Source organism: Pistacia vera, unplaced genomic scaffold (genome assembly GCF_008641045.1).
Source record: "Pistacia vera cultivar Batoury unplaced genomic scaffold, PisVer_v2 Contig649, whole genome shotgun sequence".
NCBI classification, from domain to species: Eukaryota; Viridiplantae; Streptophyta; class Magnoliopsida; order Sapindales; family Anacardiaceae; genus Pistacia; species Pistacia vera.
Window position 1 is genome coordinate 185974 of NW_022196500.1, and position 17925 is coordinate 203898.

At 34.0% G+C, this 17925-nt stretch overlaps 2 protein-coding genes across 2 annotated transcripts; both read right to left on the bottom strand.

Moving 5' to 3' along the window:
- Positions 1 to 297: 297 nt before the first annotated feature.
- On the bottom strand, positions 298 to 3161 carry LOC116111691 (DNAJ protein JJJ1 homolog). The gene is made up of 3 exons (XM_031397835.1): positions 1418 to 3161; positions 582 to 640; positions 298 to 504 (listed from the first exon to the last, which is right to left on the bottom strand). The coding sequence occupies exons 1-3, from the start codon at positions 3092 to 3094 to the stop codon at positions 447 to 449; spliced, it is 1794 nt and encodes a 597-aa protein (XP_031253695.1). The 5' UTR covers positions 3095 to 3161; the 3' UTR covers positions 298 to 446.
- A 3800-nt stretch (positions 3162 to 6961) lies between these two features.
- On the bottom strand, positions 6962 to 11341 carry LOC116111692 (mitochondrial substrate carrier family protein E). The gene is made up of 9 exons (XM_031397836.1): positions 11260 to 11341; positions 10669 to 10784; positions 10266 to 10323; positions 9836 to 9985; positions 8941 to 9148; positions 8471 to 8516; positions 7766 to 7886; positions 7586 to 7658; positions 6962 to 7438 (listed from the first exon to the last, which is right to left on the bottom strand). The coding sequence occupies exons 1-9, from the start codon at positions 11291 to 11293 to the stop codon at positions 7207 to 7209; spliced, it is 1038 nt and encodes a 345-aa protein (XP_031253696.1). The 5' UTR covers positions 11294 to 11341; the 3' UTR covers positions 6962 to 7206.
- Between the last annotated feature and the right edge of the window lie 6584 nt (positions 11342 to 17925).

Below are 17925 nucleotides of genomic sequence, written 5' to 3' on the forward strand. Positions count from 1 at the left end.
ATTATCATTTTCCATATTTTCAATTGATTAAATAAAAATCAAATAAAATAACATAACATAAAGAATTAAAAGTTGTAAACATATAAATTAGTTACATTACTTCACATAGTCTTATTACATATCAACTCAAATCCTGTCCACAAGACTATAAATTCAGTTGATCCATTCTTTCTTTATACATTTCAATTGCAACTTCTTTCTATCCTCATTCATCTTCACCGGAACCGACCTGCTCGTTACAAAACCCTAACCAGTAATTATAAAATGACATCATTTTACTGTAACGACTCTCTGAATTCCCCACTGTCAGCACCTTTTGCACTGAATCAAACCCTAATCCACATGTAATTCCGTGCAATAAAATTGAGAAAAAAAATTTCCCAACAAAACTTTGGAATACAATCCATTATCTAATTTTACAGTGTAGATGTAAAAATTGGGAAATCTCATCTGAACTTCAACAAGGCGTGACCCGTGTCACTTAAATGCTTATGTAATTTATTCCTGCCACGACAATAGCAACGATAAGATATCTTTCTTATTTCCAATATATGCAAAAATTTCAAAAGCAGAGAACTGACCTTGATTCGAATTCCTCTCCACATTTTTCACACGAATTGCCAGAATTCTTTGATGTTGCCTGTGTTACAATACATATTCCGAAAATTAGACAAGGGCGAAAAAACTACCATTGTAATGGACATATAGTAACAGCACAATATATGAAACAATAATATCCATATTTCAGCTCTCTCTTGCAGTTGGGCCTCCACAAGCTAGAAAGCAAGAACAACCTAAAATTGAAATTTGGCAATTGCTGGGCAGTGCCAGAATCAGCTTAGTACAAAGCTAGAGACAGTAACTATTATGCTTATTATGGTTTCCTTGCACAAATTAAAATGCATGTCCACGGGATATATATTTTCTAAAGTAATGTACAGTTAAGAGTTAAGACTACTCACTTTTGTCTTTCTTCAGATTTTTAGATTTTTCTATAAAACATTTTTTAATGTTAGGAGAAAATTTTCTCTTCTCTGTTTTATACCTTTTCCTTCCTTTTTTACTCTTTCAGAAACAGTCTATTGCATTATTCCAATGCACTTAGAATTCACTGATGACCAAATCCACACCAAGAGGCAGATTGTGGCAATGTGTATAACAAAATCGATTATGCCATATTTCAACTACTTAGATTTATTCTTTGGTCCTAGAACCATCTAAAGTTCATGAAATACAAAAATTCCTCTTTCATTAAATCTATCTAAAGTAGAACTATAAAACAACAAATTAGCAGTTGATCTAACAAAATATGGAAGTCAAAATATTTAAGGCATTCAGCAAAACAATAATTGTAAATGTGGATTATCAAATGTTTGAACATAGTGGAAGGGGCAAAAAATCTAACTAATGATATTACCTTTGATTTCTTTCCTTTGGAAGGGTTTTTCGATTTGGCTTTTTTGTCCTTTACGGTCCCATTTCCATCAACTGGTTGGTTTGACATATTGAAATTTGTTCCTGACTGATCATCCCTTGTACCATTGTTCACAATTTCCACAAAAGGCTGGGAAGAGGACTCCTCCCCCATATGTGAATAATCATGGGCATTAGCTTCCTCATTCTCACCCTTCCTTTCATTTTTACCACTCTTTGTAGCTTCTCCTGTGCTCTTTCTACCTCTCTCTTTCTTGTTTTTCCTTCTTGTGCTCTTGCGGTTATCATATTCCATAACCTCATCCTCAGCAATCATGTTCTCGACGTGAACCTGAGGTTCCGAAACCTCATCCTCTTGCTTCGAAGCCACCTTCTTCCTAGTCTTATGTCCTGAAACCATAGCTTTAAGCATACTCATTTCTTCATCCTCATTCTCGTCATCATCCGCATCCTGAAATCCCTCAGCAATGTCACTATCCTCAACATCAAAAAACTCATTTTCCTCATCGTCATCACCACTCAATCCACCAACCCCATTTTCGACCTCTCTTTCCTCAACTCCTAAACCCTCCTTAAACCTATCTCCTAACTCCTCTATCTCACCATCCACTTCCTCAAAACCATTCCTCTCATCATCCTCGTCCTCATCCGCAAAACTCTCACGCAACTCTGCCACTTTCTCCTTATGCTTCTTCGACTGCTCATGATTCTTCCATTGCTTCTCACTCTTAAACTTCTTTCCACACGCCACACAATAAAACTCATTTATCTTCTTCTCATTCTCCTCCTCTACTTCCTCCTCAAACCCAACATCATTTTCACCTTCGTCATCTATTCTTGCCCACTCCGGCTCCTCATATCTACTCGCTCGCTCCATTCTCTCCCTTTCCAACTTCTTCTTCCTCTCTCTCTCCTCCTTCCTCTTCCTCTCCCTCTCCTCATTCTTCTTCACCACCATATCAATCACTCTCTTATCCCTCTTCTTCACAAACTCAGCCAGACCTCTCACCGTCTCGTTGTACTCTCTCTTTGCCTTCTTCCTCAACTTCTTATTCTCCTCCTCCATCATCCTCCTAGATTTTCTATTCGGTCCTGCCATAACATCATATTGGTCGACCCAACAGAAATCCATCACCGTACTAAACCCTAACCAATAATTATAAAACGCCGTCACCTGACTGTACGGACACTCCAGATTCCCCATTATCGGCGCCTCGCGCACCATATCCAATCCCAAACCTAATCTCTTAACAAAATTGACCTCATTCCTATAAATCTTATCAAACAAATCCGAATAAACCTTATAAAAACCTTTACCCGAATCCGAATACCCGGAAAAGGCGGTGTTTGAGAAATAAGAGAAGAGATTAGGGACAACGGAGTTGGGACCGGAGTTCGACGACGAATTGAGGTCGGAGAAAAGAATCTGAGAGCGGTGAGAATCGTACCAGGCGCGTTCTTTGGGGTCGGAGAGAACCTCGTAAGCGTGAACGAGTTCTTGGAACTGAGCGGTAGCTTGTTCGTGAGTCAAGCCGGATTGGACGAGCTTGTCGGGGTGGCGCTGGAGGGCTAGCTTCTTGTAGGTCGATCGGATTTCGTCCGGCGAGCAGTCCTTGCTCAGGCCGAGTACCTCGTAGAGGCATCGTTTTTCAGATGCCATTGATTTTATTTTTGAGGATTTTCAGCTCAGGATGCTGAAGAGGAGACAGGAGTTGGGCTTTGTTGTAAATTTTAGGGTTGAGGAAGACGGATTCTACGGAATAGTCGGTTTAAAAATGCTGCAGTTACCGTCACCGTTAAAAGCTACTGTTCCTTGTACTACCAAAGTCCAAACTCGGTTTATTTAGTAAAGGGATAATTTCAGTGAGAGGACACAAGTTTAAAACATTATAATTAAAAAAAAATTCTAATTTTTTTTAAATAAATATTTTTAAAAATAAAAGATAAAAAAACACAAGAGTTTTAAGTGCATAAGAATGTAGTACTTGGATAATTCTTTTGAATACTCATCTTAATGCATATATATATATTGCTGATACAATACTAACCAATGAAATCCGATCGACATTGTCGAGATTAGAACTGATGTGTGCGTGATTAAGAATAATTAGCAATGTATGTAAAAAATGCAATAAAGTAAAGACAATGAGAGTTTTAAAGTGGTTCGGCGAGGTTAACTCTGAAGCTTACGTCTACTGTTTTTGTATTTGCTGTGAGAGCTTACAATATAGTTCCTATTTGAAATTTGTAACCCCTTCCTCATCGTTTGAGAGGGTTTATATACAAGATTTGTACAAAAAAAATAAAAAATAAAAAAGCAAAAAGCAAAATTAAGGGAATTACAATTGATCTGAATTGCAATTTCGATATTCTAGCGATTGGTCTCTGTATTGCGTAGTGTTACGGTTGATCTAGTCATTCCCGTAATATTAGAGATCTGAAATAATCTGGAGGTTGATTGAATGATTATTTGAACTATTCACAACTAGCTTATGTTGGGTCAAGCTTCGGTTCAACGAGCTTATGTTGGGTCGATCAATCATTGTTGTCGAGCTCATTATGGGTCAAGCTATATCCTTGCGTTGGCCCAACCTTGACTAAAAAGCCACACACAACATATATATAATCATAGCAGTTAACTTAATTACTCTTAGGGGGCGTTTGGTTCTGATAATGTTTTTTGATAAAAAATATAAAATTATCAATGAGATAGGTAACCTTGAAAATTAATGAAAATAAACTATTATTGTGTTTGATTCGTGTGGGTTATATAAATAATTAATGTGTTTGGTTGACAACAATTACAAAACACTTAAATATTCTTTTATTGAAATGCCTTTTACAAAATTATATATATATGACATTTTTGTCTAAATAATTAATTAATGAGGTTAAAGAAATTATTCAACAAGTTGAATTAATTGTTATTTGACATCAAAGTGAGTGTATTTGTGTCCGAAATTTTTATCAAATAAGGGTAAAATTTGAACAAAAATAAGATTAGCACGGTAATCTTAAAATACCACAATATGAATCAATAATTACATAACTCTCTATATCACCTCTCGTATTGACTAAGTAATAAAAAAATTGTCGAAAAAATATTTTATTACTTGTTGAATCAAACAAAATAATGACTGGATTATAAAAAAAATAAAAAATAAAAAAGATTACGAAATTAATCTCCTTAAGCCCTAATGAAATCATTAATGACATCAATTCACATGACCTAGATAATCTAATAAGTTAAATGATCTAGGTAATCTCATATTATATAAATTTCAGCTTTCAATATTCTATAATCTATATAGTAAAATCATATTACTAATTTATTACAAACAATGAAATCGATTCACATGATTTTTTTAGTTTTTTTTTTTCTAACTTAAATAGAATCTTTCTAGTAAAATATCGAGATGACTACTTGTAAAAATACAATTTTTTTTTTATGTTGGATGATATCAGACTAAATATTTATGTTCAAATTACAAAATTATATGTATCAAGTTTAAAATCAAATTGAATCCACTTTTTTAAAAAAAAGGGAGAGACTTGGATTATTCACTCTATCCAAATTCCATATCAATCGAAACCCTCTATTTACAAAACCTTAACAAGTAAACTCGTAATTGCAAAACGACAGTTACGACATCACTTGGACAGCAAAACGACCTCTCTCTTTCCTCAACAACTAAACCCTCCCTCCACCCTCCTTAAACCTCCCTCCTCAAAACCCAACGTCTCATCGTCGTTCCTCAATTCGAAAAAACCTTCTCACAACAATACACAATCGTCCCAAGCCGTCGTCGCTTTAATGCATCTCCCACACAATTCCTCCCTCTCCTCATCTTCCTCCTCGAAACTCTGACCGAACTCCGCCAAATCCTGCAAACGCTTCCTCCATTGCTCACGCTTCTCCCTTTGAAACTTCTTCCGGCACACCACACAATAATATTTCTTCCTTTTCTTCTCCATCTCCAACTCCTCGTATCTTTTCGCTTGCTCAATTCTCTTCCTCTCCTCATTCACCATTTTCTGTAAATCTCTCTTATCCTTCTTCCTCACGAACTCCGCCATTTCTCTCACCCTCTCATTATACTCCCTCTTCAGCTCCTCCACCGTCTCTCTCTCAGGCCATCGTAAGTCCCTCTCCGTACAAAACCCAGACCGGTATTTATAAAAGGCCCTCACTTCCTTCACCGGACTCTGTAAATTCCCCATTTTCGGAGCCTCTCACACCGTGTCCAATCCCAGCCCTAATTTCTTGACGAAATTGATTTCATTCTTGTGAATCTTGTCCAACAGATCAGAATATACTTTGTAAAACCCGTTAGCCGAATCCGAATACCACGAAAATGCGGGAAAGGCGGGGTTGAAGAAATGGGAGAAAAGATTGGGGAGGTTAAAGAACGAGTTGAGGTCGGAGAAAAGAATCTGGGAGCGGTGAGAATCGTACTAGGCGCGTTCTTTGGGTCGGAAAGGACATTGTAAGCGTAGCCGAGTTCTTGGAAATGTGCGGTTGTTTGGTCCTGAGTCAAACCAGATTGGACGAGCTTGTCGGGATGGCGCTGGAGAGCTAGTTTCTTGTAAGCGGAGCGGATTTCGTCCGGCGAACAGCGGTTGGTGAGGCCCAGTACCTCGTACAGTCATCGATTTGAAGATGCCATTGAAAATTGTTTTGGATTTTGGGAGGTTGATGAGCTCAGAATGCCGAAATGTTAGGATTTCTTTTTATTTGGAAGAAATGTTGTACGGAAGATTTGCAAAGCAAGTAATGCGAATTTCTGGATTATTAAAAGAAAAAAGAAAAACGAAAATGCATGCTTTGGCGGAGAATCACAGTGGTGCGTTTGTTTATCAGGACTGCACTGTATTAAGAGTATGAACAGTAATTCATGCAGTGCTTTACTATTTTAGTCGAGTGTTTCATTGCAATTCCAATAGTCTCTTAAGTCTATTCCTCAGAAAATCTACCCAGATTTGGTCGAAATTGAACCAGATCTCATTGATGCTGATGTCGACATTCTAGATCAAATCTTACCGACCTGGCATCGACAATCCTCCCCATCATCCCGAAAATACTCTCCTCTTTCTCCTAACTAAAACCCACCTTACCCCACCCCACCCCAGTTAGCCTCACCAATCACTGGTAAAAACCAACTGTTGCCACCGCCAGTTTATACCAGCAGTGATTATGAACTGTACTAATTTGAAAAAGAAAGTCATGCAACCTTCCTCGTTTACTCAACTGTTTATTTAGCTTTAGGAAAAAGAAAAACATTTTCATTAAATAATAATTAATATAAAAAAACTAGAAGCCAATTTGTATAATATTTAAAAAAGTGAGATGGATTGGCCGGAAGCCCTAATCTACCCAATGGTGATAATGAAAAACTCAACTGTAATGGTGTTTCACCCAAAAAAAGAAAAGGTTGACCGAATCTTTCCATACCATCAATATTTTTGTTACCACTGTTGGATCAATGGAATGCCAACAGTGTCACTAGACACGTGGCTGGCTGTTGGGCAGCAACTCCGCTAACACTTCCTAAATTTTTTTAAATCTTATTGAAAGGTGACCGGTTCACAGTTTAATAAACCAATTGGCAATTGGTGGGACAGAAAATTTCAAGCAATGGAGTTGTTGCACTACAAAGAACAAAACAAGAGATGGAATTACTCGATCTAAATGTATCATTTAGTGATGTTCTCTTAGTTGATTAACAAGGTTCCTAGAAGATATACAATTTGGGTCAAAATTGAGATTTTTTCCTATGCCACTTCCCGTATAGATTTTTTTTTCTCTATGGACAAGGTTGCAACTTCTTCTGTAATATCATTCTCTAATTTTTGGTTAAAATGGTCTCTGAGGAATTCGACAGCCATGAAAGTGAGAGCAGAGGCTGGAATATACCAAGTAATCCTGGGGATGCTTCCTCTGAACATTCCCTTGGCGCCTTCGATCATCCAGATCCTATGAACCGCATCCAACCAGCCCTTGTACCTATGAGTTTCCGATAATATTAGAAATGTTATTTTTGCTAAAATTTCTAGTTCTGACGCTCAACCAGTAGTTGACACTCTACCCAGAATCTATTTCAAAGCACAGTTTGAGAAAGTCTATTGACGAATGCATCTCAGAAAGTGATACCTCACAGTTGATCCCTGTACTTGCATTCTTGTTTTGATGACATCCAATGGAGTGGTAAGATATGCGGCAAAACCTGCACAATTTAATCAATGAATAAGTGGAAGGCAACATTTATCATGAATTGAGAAGAACCAATTTAGAAGGGTAGAATTTACAATAAAGCAGATGAAAGACACATACCACCAGCTAATCCTCCTAATACAAGTCCTTCAGCAGAACTATTCACATAGAGATCTAAATTGGGTATCCATCTTTGCTTCCCATATTCTGTCAGATCTTTCAGAGCTTCATAGAACATAACCTACAAGGAGTAAACATCTTTAAATCAATATATGGATATAAAAAGCAAAGATTTATTAAATTTTCCTATTGTGGAAGAACTTTCCTAGTGGAAGGTAAAATGATTAAAAGAAAAGAAACCCACTGCTCGAGACCATTGTGATACACCACTTTTGAGAACACAATAAAAAATGTGATAGAGAAAGAGAGATGCTAAGAACAACTCTCCATATGATAATTGTTCCTTCTATATTTGAGCAAGGGATGTAGACAGTAAAAAGTTAAAGTTACCCTAGAAATTCCAATAGAGGTATAATATGAAACAAGCATGACATCAAATCTAGAGCAATCTTAGGAAAGAAAACCAAAGTCTCACGAATCGTCAACATGGCAACACACTAAGGTCACGTAACAAAAATATTCTATTATATGCATGTTTCAAAGACAATTTTGATAACAATTAACACTCATTTTATGCATCCAGAACTTTTTAACTTGCATCGCAACCTATCCCTCTTTTTTATGGAAAAGCAGGAGTTTTAATAAAAATAAACTACTGATATTAATCTACAAATACCACAGAGAATTAAGTCAAAATGTACATACCATGAGACCAGCAAATGGAACATCCCTTGCAAGTGTAGACCAGTATCTGCCACAACCATAAGAAGAAAGTAACAATCAGCCAGTCCCAACCTAAAACCAGGTCAATAACCCTTGAGAAACCTTTCAAAAGCAGCCATGCACACCAAAAAGGGTAAGTAGCAAATTGGGCAAATCATTTTTTAAATGTCTCACATGTTCATCAGCTATATTACACCACAAAACGATGGAATTACATGGAAGTGATAATAGTAATATCTAATCTTAGAAGCTGTCAGCTGTACAGTATTAAACATCTAAAGAAACCCCCCCCCCCCCGCCCCCCCCCCCCAAAAAAAAAAATAGCAAAAATAACTACTCATACAGACTCCTGGGCACAGACAAACAGTAATAATACAGTCTCAATTTCAGTAAATCACATATCAGACAATAACACCAATTAAAAAATCTAGAGTGGTTGTTTCGACATTTACCCAGTATATAGTCCCCTTAGCCCCTGTTCCCTCCATATTGAGCTACCAGCTTGAAACATTCCAGTGTAATAACAGTACATTTCCGAACCAGATTTCGCTAAGATGTCTTTCCCAACAGTGGAATTCCAAGATGTTTTTGAGCCTTGAACCTGCATGCGCTGCTTCATCACTTCGCATGGGACATATACAAAAGAACCAAGAGTATCTCCTGAAATGCAAAAGAACAAGATTGGAACAAAAATGTTAAGTCTTTTGTCACATACCAATGGCAGGTGAGTCCATAGTTTACTGAATCGCTAATCATTTACACAAAAAGGACTCGCTTCTTGTGACAGTAAAACAACTATAAATCAATCACTGGATATTGATATGTATAATGGCATGTGATGATAGTCTATACACATCTAGTGCCAATCTACAACAGAAGACCAAAAGAGAAAGCACAAAATCATCTACAGCATACAGTTGGTATCTATGCAGAAAGAGGATGTAATTAACAAGCGTTTAAGACAACAGTAGGCCATGAATGCTGACAAAAAAAGCATTACATGCAACAAACCGTCCTGCACCCTCAACTTAGCTTTAATGAAGGACAAAAAGTTATAACAGGAAGAATACATCTTAGGAATTAATAAATGGTTGAGAAAGGTTGTGTCTTTCATCTCAAAGCAAAAATATTCCTATTTTTAAGAATAATATGTAATTTATGCATGATTGTCGCTCGCATAATGAAGATCTCAGTCCTCGGAGCATTAGAACTATAGTATCAATTATAAATCATTTGACAATTTATTTTGGTACACTGTGTGCATAGAATGTTTACAACAAATTTAAGTGGCACTACAATGAATTGGTTAAAAAAAAAAACAGAATCCTAGGGAGCTCTACAACTTACCAACACCTCCAGAAATGAAATGTGCCCAGTGGCCCCCAAGACTAGGATGTGATTCTTCAATCCACTTTTTGGTGGACTCTATGAAACCAAAATATGTTGCTCCAGTGGCTAGAGATCCAGTTACCCCAGGAGCTACACCTCTGTAAAAGCCTACAAGGATGATCAATTCAGACAAAACCATGGATTACATCAATGACCAAAAGAATTTCCACAATTTAAAGTAAAAAACATGATTAGGGGTCTGTAATTTTCAGAATCAAATGATAAAAGTAACGAAGAATTAAATATCAAATATACCAAAATCGTGTGAAAGTTCACAGCAAACATATAAAATACACAACTTGTTGTACAGAAGATTAGAGGTGGGTAAGAGATTAAAACTGGACTAATGATCATCACAAAAAAATATATGAGATTGATAATCCTGTACCTCGTAGTCCATCAGCAACCCAAACTGCTCGAACCATCTGCAATATGCTCTTTTGGTTCTGAAAGTAATGAAACAAATGGCACAAAGCATCAAGAACCAAACGGTTAAATTAAAAAGAGGAGCTTTGGCAAGACTAAACAATATGATTCTAGACACTATTTGAGTAAACTTCCACCTTAGTCGGGTGCAATATCCCTAAGATTAAAGCTTCTTAAAGCTTAAATACTGTAGGGGCGTGACATATTAGCTTAACATTTTGGGTCAAGCATAACTTAACAATGCCACAGCATTATTCTCCTAAAAATGAGATAAAATTTAACATTCACAACAGCAAGTTTTTCTTTTTCCACAATATATCCAGAGGAGGGCTATATCATGCAGCCAAATTAACGACAGTTCATACCTGACTTCCACTAAGAATTGCTTGACTTTGAATTCGTGTTTTTACAGTGTCTACCGGATGCATCATTCCTTCCCCAAAAGCCCCAGCAACAGCTCCCCACAAGAACTCTCTCCATACTACACATGAATCAAACTTAAAATTCTTTCAGCGCACAATTATATTGAATCCACTGCCTTGAACATTCAGAACCCAAAAAGAAAAAAGGCAGCAACATCAACACCACAGCATTTCCAGCACAGCATTTATAAGTTCAAACCAGAGAAGAAGCAAAACCAATATAGTTATAGGAATAGAGGGGGAATATTAGAGAATACTTTTTTGTTTGTATGGTAAGTGCTTCTACGAAAACACAATCACTTGAAACTTAAGTGCATTCTGAAATAGCATTGATGAAATGATATTCTTAAAAACACTTTTTAAGTAACATCAAGGCTTCTTTCTGCTATTCGTTTTTTTTAACTCAAAATCACTTCAGCCAAACACTAACAAATCTAAACAAAAACATTTAAAACTAATTAAAAGAGCTTTTGAAGTGTTAAAAAACTCATGAATCAAACGTAGGGAGTTAAAAATGGAAAAAGAAAAGCATACCGAAGAATTGATTAGGAGGTAAAGGAGGTTCCATTTGAGAGGAAGTTGGGGGCAAGGAGGTGTGAGCGGTTTAGGGTTTATGATTTATAATTTAAAGAAGGCGCGGTTGTCAAGACTGAGAAGCGCAAGGCATTGTGACAACTGTTTACGTTACTGATTTTGACGGTTAATTGTCCTAATTTAATTGGGTGCATCATTCATTTAGTATGTACTGGACTTCTCTTTCTTAGTCAACTTTTTTTATTTTCCAGTTTCTTTAACTTTGACTTAAACAGTAGAAAACTAGATTTCGGTTACAATGTTATAAATTATAATTACCGCTTTCTTGATCGTCGGAGCGTTTGGTTTAGAAATATTAAATTATTGAAAATATTATATTATTAGAATTTTATATTATTTTATTATTAAAAATCTTTAAGAAAATGTGTTTGATTAAATGATGAGTATGTTATATTAATATGTTTGCTTAGGAAGAATAAATTTGTGGGTATGTTATTTAAATTACTAAATTGTCCCATTTTTAAACATTAACATAATATTATTTTTATTATTAATTTTTGAATAATTTTTTTAACCCTCAATATTTCAAATTTAGCTAAAACACCCCACTTATATAAAACTTTAATTTATGATGAAATCACCTCCACACCCTGCCGCCTCTTTGCCGCCACCGTAAACCATCGTCGGAAGTCTCTGAAAGTCACCATGACCACGAGGCTTCGATATGGACGTTTTCGGCCATCAATATGGCCGAAAACGTCCATATCGAAGCCTCCTAGAGCCTCCAACAGAATCTCAATCTTTTTTAGGGACTCCGACGACTTGCCAATGGTGGTCCATGGTGGTTGGCCCGTTATCGGCGGTGGTGGCTAGGTGGCAGTGGTGGTATGTAATTTGTTTTAAATATAAGGGCATTATTGTTCAAAAATTGAATTAAACAAGGGTAAAATTGAAATAGTATATTAATATAAATTTATTTTAAAATAGGGGCATTATTGTCCAAAATTTTATTAATAAGGGATAGAATTGTAACAAAAATAAGATTACCTTGGTAATCTTACAATACCTAAGAAAATAGAGGTAATCAGATTACCTCCAATATTACTAATAGTAACAATTATTGGTAATACAATATTACCAGAATCTTATATTACTTGACAACCAAACATTATAATCAAATAATATAAAATAACATAACCCTAGTAATTTTCCTTAACCTCCAACCAAACGTCCCCTTAGCCTTAACATGGGTCCTTTTTTATATAATACTATAATTATTTTTTTATTTAGAATAATGATTTGTTGGAATATCAGATAAAAATTAAATATTTTCAATTAAAATTTGGAAATATATACAAGAATATAATTTTTAATTTAAAATTTTGACTTAAATTATTGACATAAATTTTCAACATTAATTTAATTACAACCTAATGATTTAAAAGTTGATGAGGTGATAATAAAAATAATCATTTCCAACTTCTATCAAATACTAATTAGAGTGCAGTTAATCAATAGTTGCTAATTTGTGTTTTAATTTAAGTTAAAAAATAAAATATCTAATCCCATATATAAGTATCTAAATAAACCCCGTGTATTTCCAACCTAACTCTTTTTATTTATATTTCAACTACTTTCTCCCATGTCATCAATCCCTACTTGGCATCGATATTTATGACAATCATACATTTATTGTTTAGTGAAATATATGCTGTTTTGATATTTAAATCACATACTAGATGAAAAGCACACGCGTTGCACGCGTTTATTTATTATATTATTTTTATTTTATTATCAAATTTTTATATTTTAAGAAATTGTAAACGATTATTATTTTATAAAAAAATATGTCAAATATTGATTATAATAGGACATTTTGTTATTGTTCTTTTTTTTTTTTTTTAATCAGGTTTTTATGTTTAAAGATTGTTGAGAATCGTTATATGATTGCCATTTAGGATGTCGTTAATTGGTCCCCGTATTTGCTGCTTATTGGTGTTGATAAAATATAGATGATTCACATGCATGCAATTAATGTATGCAGTACAGATCTTTCACATTCCTCTTTTAATTTGATAAAATGCAAGTGATGGAATATTGAAATGGTCAGTTTGTAATTCAACAGGAATTAAATTAACTGAATTCAATATATAGAGGTTGAAAGTCCCACAACTTATGAAAGTGGTTTTGACACAAATTGATTAATTAATTGAAGAACGAAATAATACTGGAACATTTTAGTGATAGGAATATATTCCCTTTTTAAAGCAAAAGAAGAGTTGCAACACTTTTCTTACAACAATTTGGTACGTAATAATATAATTGAAATGACAATTTTGCCCTTCTTAAAATTAGTAGTTCTTGCATGGAATATAACCATTGCTTTGAGGTCCAATAGTTAATCTTTCACCATTTTAAAAAGGCTGCCCAGCATCATGAAATGAGCAAAAATAAAATAAAATAAAACTTGTCATCCTTCATCATCCAACACAAACTCTATTCGCCACAAACCCAAACTATTACTAGCTACAAAGTCCACAAAAAAACATGTATAACCTTCTAAGAAGTAAGTTTGCAACTTTTTGATAAAAAATATGCTTCATTGATAAACAATTTGCAATATAACATTGTTTATAAGACACAGAAAAACAAAATAATGGACAATGTTTTTTTTTTTTTTTTAATGGTCACATATGTCTACGCCAAAAAAGAAGTGTTCATAAATTATTCCGAATGTCACCCCATCAATGCTCATTGTGACCATCACTGCCAAAGGTTGGCTGCATAATAAATCAAAACTGAATCAATTTACGTTCAAAATAAATTAGTAATAATGAATTTCATAAACAAACAATGGTTAAATAAGCACCTATGAGTGGGTAATGGTTGGCTACACTTGGAATGACCACTTTCGGTTGCTCAATAGGTGGTGTATAGGTTGTTCTTGTAGGTGAACAACTCTTAGTCAAGCACAGAGAGAAGATGGGAACTGTAGTTCCAAGCTCCATTAATATATCAAAACTGATAATGAAATGGCATCATTGATTTTCCAAAGAGCTTGATGTTGAAGCTTAGTTCGTCCTTAAGTCAAGAGGTTAGTCAAATTAGCCAAATAGGAATATGAATATCCAATTTGTCAAACATCCCATATGTTTTAATCCAAACTTAAGTTCTACACAAAAGTTCACTAAAAACTTAAAAATTTCTATTTGAAAACTCTTTCTGCAAGAAGTTTGAGTTTATACTCAAGAAAATAATGGGTTCCTAAATTTAGTCTGGTTGCATAAAAGCACCAAGAAAAAAAAAATTCATACTGCATTTGAACATTAAGAAAACTTAAAGAGTAAGTGCTTTTAAGATTACACTAAGTTGGCACATAAATCATCAATTTTTACTCTATAAAAGAAAATATGCCTTTCGAATATGTCTTTACTTTCCATCATGTTAGCTGTGGGTTTGAGAACAATCAAGTTTATTTATGATTAAAAAAAAAAAATTAACAGGATATTACTCATTTATCCCATCACACACACATGCACATGCACACACATAAACACATACTGTACATGCATTAAATGTGACAAAGTCAAGAAAGTTGTGCAATTCTTGGAACTAATACATTGTGCAGTAGCAAACATATCATATCCAATTTGATGGAGATCTATGGACAAAACCATACCATTATGTTGCGTACCATATCAATCTATAACTTCACATGGAAAATATGAATGTATGAAAGAAATAATACCAAACATTGACGGAGTTAGAATGCCATCACCAATACCATGCTGGTTCCCAAAAGCACTACCAGTAGCAATAGAAGTTACTCATTCCTCAATTGATCTTACATTTTATCTATTTTTCTAGCACAAATCTTGTGTTATCAAAGGGCTGCAATCTCCACATACAAACATCATAAGTTCAAGATTTAGTCTAACATATCTAAGAAAAATATGAGAGGAAACAAAAAGAAATGAAACCTGTTAGAATCATTCACAATGGCTTCAAAAACAACATCATCAACCTACAGGAAATCCCAATTCAATTAATCACAAAACATCAAACACCGCCATCAATTTCCATAAACATTTGAATTCTTCACACAAATGAAATATACCCGCCTGGCAAGGCCAAGGCTAACACGATCAAGAATCTTGAAATCAAATCTTGAATCTCATAACATGCCCTGATTCTTCTTCCTCCACAAAAACAACCTCAGATTCAACTGAGAAACAACCTTCCTCGAATGAACACTGAACTCCAAACTTCTCCTCTGAAACATCACACATGACTTTGACTTCCCACAAACTACCTACTAATCAGCCTTGTTGACAAATTCCCACTTAAATTCCATCTCTCAACACCCTCCAACTCGGACGGAACCAATCCCACATATCGCCATAAAGCCAATCTGCAAAAAGCCAATTTTGGATCATTCTGAGAACAAAAACAACTGTAGACGTTTATTTCTCATGTCATTTTAAGGAACATATATAAAAAATCAATATTTAAATCTAAGTCATTGATTATAAAGAAATGAATAATTCAACACATATAGAAAAGTTAAGTTCAACTGTTGAGAAACTTTTCACTACTTTTAAAAACTTTTAAATTTAAATCCAACCCATTCAGTGGATTAAAGGTGTAAAATAGTGATGTAGAATTAGGCGTTAACTGTAGAATAAACATATTTACATTAGCTTCTAGTATCATCCTTCAGTGGGAATAATATAGGTGAATCTTTTATCGTTTTATTGATAATAGAATTGTTTAATATATTTGTCTATTTTTTTTCTTGAGAATACCAAGTTCATTTTCTTTGCAATAATCAAGGATTCACGTTTCTGTAAATCGAATATTACATGTAGGGTTGAGCCTGTTTTTATAACAAAGCATTCATTGTATCTCTGTTCATCACTCTGGCAATGTTGAGTTTGTCCAGTGTGACTTTAAGGTTTTGTAGAATACCTTCTAGTTCAGGCGAACCATTTGACGTTGCTGCGTGACCTACTAAAAATAAAAAATGGACATGTAAAAGTAGATATGTAGAGGAATATAAGAGTAATCAGTTGATGTTATTTACCGCACGCTTCTATTTGTTTGGATTTTGGATTGACAATAGTTGGTCGTTTGTCTTCCATTTGTTAATGGTATCTGTGTGAAATGAAAAAATATTTGAAGTGTATGGATTTTTGAATTCTCTACTCAATGCTTTAGATTGCATTAGTAATATTATATGATAATTAATGATTACAACAACTGTTCGTGTTATGTTCAATGTAATTGGATTATTTCTAATTAATATAACTTTTGATATTTTTAGTAAGTGTTTGCATGTTGTTGGTTATGGTTTTTTTATACAAATGTTTTATGTTATGGATGAGTTTAAAATTTTCAGATTTATATTAAATGTTAATGATAATACGTTTTATAAAAGCATTTTTCGTTATTATGTTTGATATTTTTGTTTAATTGAATGTGAAAGGGGTAAAGATATATTAATATTAATGATAATTAATTGAATGTGAAGGGGTATACAAATATAATATTAATTAATATAATAATTATATGCATGATGAATGAACGTTGAATATTAATGGATTAATAAAGTGTATTATTAAAATTTATGAATGTGAAAAGATGTTGTATCTTTATCAAATGAAAAAGGAATGTGAAAGATTTGTATTGAATACATTAATTGAATGTATGTGAATAATTTCATTATAGCAATCTCTTAATATTCATGGAAATCAATAATACACACCGATCATTAGTAATTTATCAAATTAAAAGGAATGTGAAATTTTGTATTGAATACATGTGAATAATCCCTATTATAGTAAGCCCAATAAACAGCAAACATGGACCAATTAACGACATCCTACATGGCATCATATATCAATCCTACGTGGCGTCAGAAAAGCAGCTGCTTCAGCATTATATAAATATATAGATAATATAACTACAGTACTTAATCATTTAAGATAATTTTAACCAATCTGATTGCAAATAAATATTTGTTAATTAATATTGTTCTTCATTTAAGCCGCTAAACAATTTTAAAATGTTTTAACATATTGAAAGTGAACGGCTTTTCCATTATTTAAGAAGATATTTGGGGGAGTGGGTAAAAGACTTAAACACATTTTTTTTTTTTTTTTTTTTAGCCTAAATAATGAATTAGTGACATTTCTCCATGCATACACTTTCCCATTAAAAAAAAAAAAAAAAAAAAAAAACCTTTTTGATTGGACAGTGAGTGGAGTAACTCAGTACTTTTTTTGGGGTTTTTGAAGAGAGAAAGTTAATGATCTTTTAGTGGTGAAAGTTAGATTAGTGATCGGATTGATCGGAATTTGACTTGAGAAAACGATTACGGAAACCTTAATTGCTTGATTATCGACAATTGTGGGTTGATAAAGTAGATTGAGGGTTTTTGTGATGATGTTTAAGGAAGAGAGTGATATGGTATAGATTGCAACAATGTTAGAATCGATCAATGATTAGTGGAATCTGAAAAGTGTCATTAAATGTTTTCGAGTGAAAAATGGTATTTTAAGAGTCTGGAATTAGAAAAGTATCATTCAACCATAATTGATGTGAAAAAGTCGCTTACTCGTGTTAAATCTACAGAGTGAGGGTAGGTCATGGTAATTATATCAAAAT

What these genes read in the sequence shown, in the direction of transcription:
- LOC116111691 (XM_031397835.1), bottom strand. Translation starts at nt 3,094, where the DNA reads ATGGCATCTGAAAAACGATGCCTCTACGAGGTACTCGGCCTGAGCAAG. An exon ending in CCAAAGGAAAGAAATCAAAG is followed by an intron (nt 641 to 1,417) that starts GTAATATCATTA and finishes ATTGTAACACAG; the next exon opens with GCAACATCAAAGAATTCTGG. An exon ending in GGAGAGGAATTCGAATCAAG is followed by an intron (nt 505 to 581) that starts GTCAGTTCTCTG and finishes TTGTCGTGGCAG; the next exon opens with GAATAAATTACATAAGCATT.
- LOC116111692 (XM_031397836.1), bottom strand. Translation starts at nt 11,293, where the DNA reads ATGGAACCTCCTTTACCTCCTAATCAATTCTTCG. An exon ending in CAATTCTTAGTGGAAGTCAG is followed by an intron (nt 10,324 to 10,668) that starts GTATGAACTGTC and finishes CATTACTTTCAG; the next exon opens with AACCAAAAGAGCATATTGCA. An exon ending in GGTTGCTGATGGACTACGAG is followed by an intron (nt 9,986 to 10,265) that starts GTACAGGATTAT and finishes TCATCCTTGTAG; the next exon opens with GCTTTTACAGAGGTGTAGCT.